At 37.7% G+C, this 10,791-nt stretch overlaps 1 protein-coding gene across 1 annotated transcript in view; it reads left to right on the top strand.

Annotated features, from left to right (window-relative positions):
- The first annotated feature begins 8,563 nt into the window (after positions 1 to 8,563).
- Positions 8,564 to 10,791, top strand: part of UBR1 (ubiquitin protein ligase E3 component n-recognin 1) — a 55,244-nt gene continuing 53,016 nt past the window's right edge. The window contains exons 1-2 of the mRNA XM_010072542.1: positions 8,564 to 8,739; positions 9,769 to 9,847. Of these exons, the coding sequence (XP_010070844.1) occupies positions 8,564 to 8,739; positions 9,769 to 9,847 (255 nt within the window). The remainder of the gene's footprint in view (positions 8,740 to 9,768; positions 9,848 to 10,791) is intronic.

Genomic DNA, 10,791 nt, shown 5'->3' with positions numbered 1-10,791 from the left:
TGCTTTGTGAGCTGAGCTGCCCTGAAAGAGAGGGCTGAATCTGGACTGCACCGGCACTGACCTAGGAGTAAACCCTGTCTACAATCTTCAGTTTATTTTCTTTTATTTCCCAACAGCATCTGCAGTTTGCTTGGCTGACTGATGGGCTGGACTTGGCTTGTCTAGTAGTTGGCTAGCAGGCATTGTCTGTGGGCTAATAAAAGCCTGCTTTACAGGCTGGATCCAGTCCTTTGGTTGTTCATCCATCTGTATTCTAAACAAATTCCAGTTTGACTCCTGACTGCTTTGGTGGCTGCTATCTGGAATATATGAGCAGGGTTTAGATATTAAAATATTTCAAAGATTTTAATTTATACTAAGTCTTCACACACACATATGTATGTGTACCTTCTCAGTAATGTTTGTGAAGAAAAGGGATTTTTTTTGAAAGTCCTATCTTTTGTCATCAGTCAATACTCCTATACATGTAAGTGGGATAGTGGTGTACAAGAGAAAAGCTTTGTTATTGGGATAATTCCTTTAAATGCAGGAAAATAACCTGATTTTGAATTCTAATCTCAGAAAGTAAATCTTAATACAGGTGCTTGTGCATTTTAAAGTATTTCACAACTTGTTTTGTGTCATTCAATGCTATTATATAGTTGAGAAAATGCATATGAGGAGCCTTGCTTCTGTAGCTGTGTTGTAATCAAGTAGTAATATGGAGGGAATATTAATATTCATATGCAGGTTATTTTTTGAGATGAATGAAATCTCAGGCATCTTGTTTTGGAATTGCAGTGACTTCTTCCAGTTTTAAATCTAACCTCTTCTAAACTGAATTAACCTGCTTAGACCAGATGGCATGTCCATATAATTTTGCGTCAGTTTATGTTAAGCTAAATTAGTTTAAAATTTCATCTTTAGGTAAACTTTTGTGTAAATAAGCCCTGAAATGCATATAGTCAAAGCCACTGTTTCCCTAACACTGCAGTGTACTAGCAGAACAGTGTATACTGCACACTTGTGTCGGTGTCCAAGAGGTACAGTCCATGAAGCTGCAACAGGTAGCTGGAGCATCACCAAGGTCCAGCTCGTGTCCTTATATATTTATCACTCTATTGAAGTGTTTTCATTTTGTGATGACACAAGCAATGCTGTGGTTTTTCCTTCCTTGTCTACTTTCACGTTTACTTGTATTTCTCAGTAATTTTTGTGGCTTTTGTTAGTGCAGGAGTGAACTGTGATTGTGAAGGTATCTGTCATCTTTGCCTCAAGTCCACATAAAGTGCATGAGTTATGGTTGCTGTAATTCTGCTGTGATACTGTTACAGTGCTGCGAGAGGTGTGTGGCTCCAGGAGAACGTAGCTGCAAGTGAATGTTCCTGATAGCATGCAACTGTTTAAGTGGCCTCTAGATCCAAGAGAGCAGTAGAGAAGCTAAAGCAAACAGTCTGGTTTTGGTGTATAAGGGAAAGCATTCAGGAGATGCTGAGAGAGTGCTGAATCCGGATAGATTCACCTGAATTTTATTATACATTCATTCACTGCATATACAATAGAGCTTAAAATTAATGATAACTGGAAAATTGGGTGGCTGCAAGACAAGTTTGAGTGCACTGGAATTAATATAAAAACCTAGTATTGTTTTTTTTTCTAAACATAACTATAACTAATTAATTATTTCTTTATAAATATCCACGGTAGTTGCAATTTTTGAAGTGCAATCTGGTGCTGAAATTTGGTATTCTGTTCCCTTGAGAGTAGGAGACCATGGCATGGATGTTAAGGATCAAACAAGAAAAGAATCAAAGTCCTTCCTTAGTTTCTCTAGAAACAAAATGAACAGGATCTGTCAAATAGTCAGAACTTAAAAATTTTGATTTTAAAGTCTTACAGAATATGCAAATAACTCTGCAAAGATGATGATTTTGCTTTTTTTTCTAGGGAGAATAACTTTTTCCTCCAGAAAATATGTATTTTGCACATTGTTTTGCTCTAATATGTGACACTGAATTCCTGTTTCCCCTGGTGTTGGTGTGTTAATTGTACGTTGCTATCTACCTAATGCAGGTTTGACCAAAACATTTGAAACATGAAAGGTGGTTAGATTACATGCCTCAAAGACTTGGGAATTCTAGAATTTCTGTCTACTTTCTTTTGCCTATTGAACCTACTTAGTAGTATCTTGCTAATTTTGTAGCGTATTTGGGCTAGAGTGTGCAGTGGGTAGACAGAATGGAAGGTACAGCATGGCAGAGAGAACTGCAGGCCATCATTTCCCTTGAAATGTCTCCTTGGGCACCTGTTTACATCCAAGCGCTTATGCCCATGAACTGAAGCTGCACTCTTGTGATTTTGGAGAGGAGTGTGGTTTAAAACTGACTCCTGACCTGCAGTTTCAAAGAGCTTGAACAGCCTGGGTCTGTACATTGTTTGCTCTGAACGTGACAGAGTTTTAGCTGTCCAGAAGCTGAAACAGTAACCGATGGTGCTGGTGGTTAGTTCTTCTTCTCTGGTTGTCACTGGTTCAGCTAAACAGGTAGTCCTTGGAGACTGCTGGAGTCAAGGGAGATCGTACTGTAGACAGAGCTTTAGTAGTCTGCGCTGTTGTTATGAGTCTTATTCCCAGTGGGCAAACACCTGCATCATTAAAGCATCTTCTAATGTTAAGTGGCACCCTGCTTTGGCTTGGGGGGCAAAGGTTAAATGAATGTAGAGATCAAACAGTTCTTTTGTGTCTTCAGGTCAGAGCTAATGCTGTGTTAGGACAGTGTTAGACAGTCTTGAATGTTACCCATGTTGTGCCAATAGAAAATAACTTCTAAAACCAAGCTTTCTTCTTTCAGTGTAGTTGCTGATATCCAGAGCAGACCGATGTTTGGTATGTGGCTGGTTCCCAGCTATATTATATAAAGGAGCTGTGTGACTGACATGTCAGAAAACAGATATTCTGTAATTGAGTTCTAAATGGTCATTGTTTTAAGCTTAGATTCTCTATTAAAATGTTGTCTATGCTTTGTCAGAGAATGTGAAACACATCGTGAACAGCCACATAGTGCTTATGTGACCAAAAACTAGAGTAAGCTTCCATTTTAATTCCATGAACTGTACCCCTCCTGAGACTGTAGAATTTATGCTCTTAAAAAAATTCAGTTTGATTTAAGGCAAGGAAGAACAAATATGCTAATTAATTTCTAGTGCTTATTTTTGAAGCCTCTTCTTTGGGGAATATTTATCTTTGAGGCTGAAATAGATTGCCTTGTCTCCTTGTAGGCATTATTAAAAATAATGCCTTGGCGTTCTGTACTGCAGTTGGATCTTACTTTCAGTGCATTAGAAAACTGATAATTTTAAACCAAAATAAGAAGAAGGAGAAGTTGAACTAAAAATTTAAAAGCAGAACCTTACATGAAAATGTTAGTTCAAGAATCTTTTGCAGTTTGCTTTCTAGAGAAATTTTAAGTATTCTGCGTACTTATCAAAGACCGTTTATCCTTTTAAAATGCCTTTTATGTTTGCTCGGTAGAATAGACAATATTGGAATAAAAGTTTTCTGGGATTCATTATCTTGCTGATCTCTCTTTAACTAGTAGCAACTGTTCTGTGCATTAAAGTAAAGCAGCCTTTTGCATTTGATATTTATGTTGAATGACACCTGCTTGAAATCACTATGTCCCAAGCATTTTATATTTTTACTTTTAAAATTCTGCTTCTACCAGCTGTTTTGACAGGCAGCTGGTATTGCCATCTCATGCTTGACAGATTTATGTCATGCACGGACTGAGCTTTTTTACTATGCTTTTAAACTGGAATATTGGACCAGGTACAGGTTTTAGTTAGTGCTACTGGCAATGTCTATTCCTTCATAATTTGTTATTTAAGGTTTAGAAATATTAATATTCCTTCTTTTCATTTATTAGGTTGTTTATTTCTAAAAATATAGTCTTGAAATTTATGCAGTCACTTGTGCACTAGAAGATGGGTGTGTCAATCAGTGCAGTTAAAGTAGAACTGCTTTTTATGGTACTGCAAACTGTTAGCTTAAAAGGACTTCAGTATTCAAACAGAACTGTGCTTAGAATGTAAATCAAAAACTGTCATGGGAGTAGTGGCTACTGAATTAATGCATGTAATAAACCTGTCACAATGATAAAGAGCTTCTGTCATAGTGGTGAGCAATCTCATTTGATGCTTGATCTATAGGTGAAAAGTGCAAACAGTCCTTTTAGATGTAGGAGAAAACTGTCTGTTTGGTTAGAATCAACTTTTGGAAAGATCTCTGTGTGCTTACATGTGGGAAGAAATATTAGTAGTGTGTTCCTCTAGAGGAGGATGTGTTTCCATACTAGGTAAGAGGTTATCTCCTAATGATTCTTTCTCAAGGAGTATTGTGAGGTACCACTTCTGGAGTCATATTCTTCTGAAAAGCCATTAAAGATTTTCTGCTTTTGTTATACAGGAAAAATCAAATGTCTCGGACAGCTCTGATGCTGTCTCTGTTCTTTTGACAAGACGACTTGCACTTGAGAAACATAGCTTTGTGACTCCTCCTGGTTCCCTTCATTTCCCTTTTTAACACAGTTCATGAATTACTGTAACCTTAAAAAAAGGAGAATGTGACAGGAACACTTGATTAAAGGAGGAAAAGACATGGGGCTGGAGAAGCTCTGAGATATAAAGTATAACAGAAGAGCTAGGAGACAGTGCATGTCTTTGGCATTCGCTCTTCACTAGTGTCGGGTTCACAAGCGTCACCTTGGCTGTTTTTTCTGTACCTGGGAATGCCCATGGACACGGTGTGAGTATTGCTCTCTCCACGGGAAAGGTGGTGGTGGCCTGCTGCCAGGATTGCTCCCTTACCTCATTCTCGTCACTCTTTGTGGTGGTTTTATTTCTGTGCCTTGCATATGTCCATATGGTCCATGTGATGGCTTGGCTGTTTCTTCAGGTAATTTTTAATAACAATGAGAAAGTGACCAAAAAGCTCATCAAAATAACTTCACTGAGGTTCCTAATGAAGATATTTAAAAGCTGAGAAATTTCAGAATTTGAGGTGAAGCCTTAATTAATCCATATGTATATGAAGGTGATTTTTTTTTTCTAAATTCAGTGATTTTCAGTTTGCAGCCCAAAAATATTACCCAGTGCAATAGTGTCAGTTGGAGTGGAGTGTACACTCTGGGCTTTCTTCTGTTGGTTACAGTTGGTGGGCCCCGGTGAGTAGGGTGTGAGTGGCGGGGGGCACTGTGGAGAGCCAACCAAAAGTGGTATTTTAGTTGCATGATTATGGTTTTATCTTAATCATGTTATCTCACAACCTCTGCTTTGTACCTACAGTACACTGTTTCAAATTCATTTTTGAGTGGAATCAAATTGGGAAAACAACTTTCCAGTAGATCTTACTTGCAGCAGAAATTGGAAGATTAATAGAAATTGAGAAAGAAGATTTCTTGTGGTGAAGGCATTTGAATCACAGAATGGTTGAGGCTGGAAGAGACCTCTGGAGGTCATCCTGTCCAAACACTCTGATTAAGCAGGGTCATCTAGAACAGATTGTCCAGGACCTTGTCCTGTTGGCTTTTGAGTATGTCCAAGGCTGGCAACTCCACAGCCGTTCAGGACAGCCTGTGCCGGTGCTGGGTGGAAAGCTGCAGTGCGAGCCCCATCTCTGCTTTCACAGCTCCATCCCATGCATGGGGTGGTTAGTACTTAGCTGACCGTGATGCAGTATTTTATTTCCTCTTCACTAGTCAGTATATGATGCGTAAAGAAAAACTAACCATTTATCAGTTTGTATGGTTTTTATATCTGTAGCGGCTGAGCACTGCTGACAAGTGTGTGCTCAGGTAAAGGAGTGAGTGAGCAGAGGGAAGGTGGGACTGCTCATGGTGTTAATTAGAGTATTCAAACCTGAATTTCAATATGTGTGTACAAGGGGACCAAGCTAGGATTGGACAGTCAGTCTTAACTTAGGCATGTGCTTTACTTGGCAGCTTCTGTATTTTTGATAGTTTTGTGTGTAGTTTTATACAGGTGAATATCGTATACTAAACAGCATTTGACACAAGGAATAAATTACGTCTCCCAGGAGGCACAAAGGGTATGGGATAGGTCTGAAGTTTAGCCTGGTGCAGCTTTTAGAAATCATCAAAAGAATATTCTTGTTTCTATTGTGAATATAATGGATATTTCCTGGGTGATGTATAGGTTGAGGATGTAATTTAGTGTGTTTACCAGAAGGCAGCCAGCCTGCTTGAGAGAGTTCTCTCTCCTTCCTTCTTCATTCTCATTCTCTACTTCCTGTCCTCCCTTCTCTGGAGAATATTTAAATAGAATGAAAAGCTTTGCACAGGAATGCTTGAAACCCCTGTGAGTTAGACTGTGTGAGAACCCATTCTACACTTCTGGCAGATTTTCAGGAAAGCTTGGCCCTGTGTTTCTTGAAGCTATAACAGTACAGAAGCTAAACTTACACTATCCCTTGGGAACATGGCTTAGTAAGATAGGAGAGCTACAGGCTGGGGTTTTCTTGTGCTTTGGAAAGAGAGCATGCCAAGGGGTCACACCTTCAAACAGATACAGTAACCAAATTGGGAGAGGAACCTGCTAAAGCCATAGTGCAGCACATAAGTAAGTTAAAACAAAAACAAAAAAACAGGTTACAGGAGGAACTGTGTTTAAGGAGGAACATTGAATTGTGGATTTTAATTATTATAAAAATAATTTACTTCCACTAATCTTAAATCAGACATATAAAAAAAAGATGCATATTGTAGGATGACTTGAGGACAAATTTGCTCTCCTGCTTGACCACGTTGCCCATGGCTTCTCTTCTCCATCAGTGTTTGCCATGCATTTTCTTCCATAACTTTTGAGTTCATGGTTCACCATGATAAATGAAGTAATGGACTACCTAAGGGTAATGCTAAGGAAGATTGATGGCCGAAATATCAGCAGAACCCTTAGGCTAAAACTAAACGTATGAGAAGTGTGGTGTGTCTTGTTAAAGCTGTGACCAAGAGTTCAGAGTGATTGCACTGTGGAACGAATCACCTTTAACAGATTAGTTTTGGATAACGGATATTATTGTTAAGCTAGGCTGTTTCAACCTGGTATCTCATTTCTATGACTTCTGCTTAGATTTTGTGTATAGACAGTATTTTGTACTTGTCTATGTTAGACATACAGTTTTTCAGAAACAAATACGCACTTTCTACATGATGTTTGCAGATCTGGCTTTCAGATTACTGGAGTTGCAGCATTTTGGACTCTGTGTGTTATAGATTAATTTCTTTTTTTGGAGAATTGTTCTAACCTAGATAGTAAACTAGGGAGGTGTAGCCTTATAGATCTGTTGTTTAATCCCTGATCTCCGTCAATTTTGGGGGGCGATCCGTTGATTCAGTTGATGTAGGTTTCATTTTAAGTCAGAAATTGTGAAAGGCAAAAAGCCCTTCATCTAAGATGTTGTGCATTTTCATCCTTTTAAAAATTGAATAGTCTTCTACTTTGAGCCTCCTCTCCATCCAAACTCTTTGGTGGTTGCTTTGCTCATTCTTTGCTTGCTGGCCTAGAGGAAATTCCCTTTAGAGCTATTTGTGAAGTTACATATTTATTTTTTTTCTTGCAAAAGTAAGTTTTTGGGCATAAATCAAGGTTGTACATGAAAGGAGATTGTCTTTAGGAGCCTTGATGGGTAAACTTGTTACCTGATTTGCAATGGGGAAAAATGAAAGGTATTTCTAAATAATAGGAATAATGTGAAAGAAAGAATATTCAGACTTGAAGGACAGAAACAGAGCAATTGGAGAGAACGATTCAGAGAACTAGAGTAGTTGCAAGTGAAATTAGGGACTTAAGAAAATTAAGAACCTCAAGTCAAAACATAAGTACATTTATTAGTTGTCTTATAAATATGAAATTGCGTGTTAGTCTGGTTTCACAAGGACATTAAGCTTATATAATCAGTTTTCCCTCAGTAACTATTGAACCCTGATGACAAATTTCAACAAGATTTCACTAAAGGCTAACAATTTCAGAGACCATTAAGTTGCTGCACATTTTGTGACTATCAGCAGGCTAAGGAATGAATCCCTAACTTATTTCCCAGCTAAGACAGGGAAACGTGCTGCTGCTGCTCTCTCCGTTTGTTAGCAGCTCAGCAGACATCAAGATTTGTGTATCGGCTCGCCTGTTGGCAAGCGTGTAGTTGAGAATTAACGAGTGCACGGGTAGCTGTGCAGTAGCATAGCACTTGCCAGCTCTTGCCTCGGAGTGCTTTAGTAGAAGACTTCAAGGGAACAGAGGTTACTGTGGTGGGTACTGAAAGGAAAATTGCAGAGAAATTCTTGGAAAACCATGTTTTCTTGGGTTTTATTGCTTGCAGAACTGACTTCTGCTGTGGAAAATAATTCTGTATTCACAGTAGAAGTGCTTAGTCCTATTTTCTTTAAATTTATTTATTAATTTATGTTTATCCATGGGTATACTTTTCTTGCAGTGGTGTGATGAGAAATTCAACTTCCAAGCTACGTTTTTACAGTGCTTGGCAAAACATGTGCCAAATATTTACTCTGCTGAAATGGACCCCTTGCTGGAGAAACAAGAAGAAATGGTCCAGGCAGCAGTATTATACCCCCTGGAATGTTATTTGTTTGGGGAAGACCCAGATATATTCCTGGAGAAACTACAACAGAGTGGAACCTCTCAGCTCTGTGGGAAGGTGTTCAAAGGAGGGGAGACAACATACTCTTGCAGGTAAGAATGAAGGGAGCACATGAAGCTAAATATATGTTTGCTTTAGGCTTCTAAAGTGCTAAAAATAATAGATACTCTGAAATATTGAAATCTAGATGTCTTGAATTGAGCAAAATATCTTGAATCTAACAGGCACTTCTGGCTTGATTTTTCTTTCTTTTAACTTGCCTTGCAATAGACTTATGGTAATAAATGAATGTTAGTGAAGTATTAAATTGTTGTAATGATGATTCTAAAGGTTTGAAAGGAAATTCATTCTGTAATCAGAATTACTGTACTATTTTAGTTGCATTGTAACGGAGGCTTGAACTAGCTGTTGAACAGCGGCATAAAACAAAACTGGATATGGTGTCATTAAACTCTTGTCATCCACATTTTGCATAGAATGAAATAGCATTAGAGAAAAAGGAGTGACCAAGTTTTAGGGAAAAAAGCAGTATTAAAAAAGCATATTTGTATGTGGAGCATAGAGAAAATGGAATTAGATTGCCTGTGAGTGTAATTCTAGATTTTTCAAGTATTTGAGTGCAGGACTGAAACTGTTGAAAGTGAGTTTCAAGGTATATATCCTTTGGCTCATTTAGTGAAAGAATTCTCTTTAGACTTTTACTTCTGTTTAAGTAGTTTAAGTTTAAGTTTAAAATTCAAGTTTAGAGACATAACCAGAAGTGTAGTAAAAGTTTCATTAGCAAACTGGCTACAGTTGTTGGAAACAATAAAGGTTACTTCAGAGTCCTCATGGTTTTTAATAGCTGCTTATTCTTAGCAAAACCAGAAACTTGTTAGCAGCGGGTTTTGAAAGTGGAAATCAAGCATGCTTCTGATAGAATCTGATGTAACAGGTTTGAATACATGGTTCAAGCCTAACCAAGACCAGCTTCCATCATCTTCCTGTGATGTGGTGTAGCCAGTGTTTTTATGATTTGAATCTGTTGTTAATATTTTTTTTTCAGAGCAGTATTTTCTTTTGTACATGAAATTTCCGTATGTTTGTTTTAGGAAGATTTTCAGTTACTCTTTTTGTTGCAGAGATTGTGCAGTTGATCCAACTTGTGTACTCTGTATGGACTGCTTCCAGAATAGTATTCACAAGAACCACCGGTACAAGGTAAAAAAATCTTATGTTAAGAAATTGTACTTGGAGCTTCAGAGAAAGCTTTTAATTGATGTTATAATAAACTGCATATAAAACATGAGTAGTTTTCATTTTAAAAAAAATAAATCTGGGATTTAGTAATTAGTTAATTATCTCTCTCATGTTGCTAGCTATGTGAATTCTCTTTTAAGAACAGTAACTTTCTAATTCAAGAACCAAAAGGTGAAGGAGTGTTTATGGATGCATACATTGTTATTCTCTCTGGCAATATCACAAAAGTGTACGTCAGAGCAAAAAGCTGTGACTGAAAATGACAGTCCTGTCCTGAGTCCCAGTCAGTACTGTTTGGAAATTTAGATTTAGTGTGCATATACCAGGACCATTACTTCAGCACGTTTGTCACTGATGCAGTCTCTGCATTTCCACTCTGTTCCTTCATTTAGATTTGCGTAAACTACTTTGCACTTGGTGTACAATGATAAAATTTAAACAAATGTTAAGCATCAATTGTTCCGTTGAGGAGATTGTTCTAGATCTGGGTCGTCTCTGATATCCTTTTGATTCTCTTTGAGCCAAATGTATGTTTCCTTTAAGAGATTCCCATACCTTAATTAAAGAACGATCTTTCAGATAATTCATAGCTAACTCACTGCATAAACTGTTATCTACTTTTTCCTTCTTAGGCCCCCTTTTTTGCTTGCCCTCTTCACTAAGAACTCTAATTTCAGCAGCCTTGGAAGCAGAAATGGAAAACAATATATTGTCATTTTTAAAGCTGGTCTAACTCTGCTGCAAGAGGCAAGAAACATGTATTCAATTCAATTATCTTTCACAACCAAAAAGTGGGCTAGATGTTATTTTTTTGCAGGTGTTCCTTCTCTTCACTGGCATGGCATCCATTTAAGAGATTTGTCTTACTTGTATTATCAATTGGTCATAAATCCCCTTTAATATGT

This window comes from Pterocles gutturalis, unplaced genomic scaffold (assembly GCF_000699245.1).
Source record: "Pterocles gutturalis isolate BGI_N339 unplaced genomic scaffold, ASM69924v1 scaffold15102, whole genome shotgun sequence".
In the NCBI taxonomy this organism is placed as follows: domain Eukaryota; kingdom Metazoa; phylum Chordata; class Aves; order Pterocliformes; family Pteroclidae; genus Pterocles; species Pterocles gutturalis.
Note: the sequence above shows the minus strand (reverse complement) of the source record. Positions and strands in the feature narration are given on the sequence as shown.